The sequence below is a fragment of the Plasmodium reichenowi genome, assembly GCF_001601855.1.
Source record: "Plasmodium reichenowi strain SY57 chromosome Unknown, whole genome shotgun sequence".
NCBI classification, from domain to species: domain Eukaryota; phylum Apicomplexa; class Aconoidasida; order Haemosporida; family Plasmodiidae; genus Plasmodium; species Plasmodium reichenowi.
The window spans coordinates 1-450 of NW_017962293.1; the positions used below are offsets into that span (position 1 = coordinate 1).

Below are 450 nucleotides of genomic sequence, written 5' to 3' on the forward strand. Positions count from 1 at the left end.
ATATCACATATTGACATGCTATTTATCCAACTTATAATCACTGAGAAAGAATATATTATTAAATTTCGCGTTTTATATAACCTTTCCTTATTCTTATGGTGACATGTATATTTAGTAAGTTCATTATATGAATAACACTTATTTTGAACAATAGTCATGGTAAGAGAATATAAAATGGATAAAGGAAATATAAACAAATAAATATATAAATATATAAATATATATATATATATATATATATATATATACATGTATATATATTCACAGGAGTAATATAAAGTAGCGACAACTTATCTATTTCTATATACATTTTAATTTCATATTCTCTAATATTATTTAAATATTATTTTCATTTAAAATTTTTATTTACCGATATGTAACTTAAATTCGGGTTAACAAAAAAATATACACACCAAAGATGGAATTTATGAAAAAAAAAAAAAAAAAAAA

General features: G+C 18.9%; 1 protein-coding gene across 1 annotated transcript; it reads right to left on the bottom strand.

The window, feature by feature from the left end:
• Positions 1-158, bottom strand: PRSY57_0011400 (hypothetical protein; the record flags this gene model as incomplete). Its single annotated transcript, XM_020114197.1, has 1 exon — positions 1-158. A coding segment is annotated over one exon (158 nt), but the record flags the coding sequence as incomplete, so codon positions are not given.
• Between the last annotated feature and the right edge of the window lie 292 nt (positions 159-450).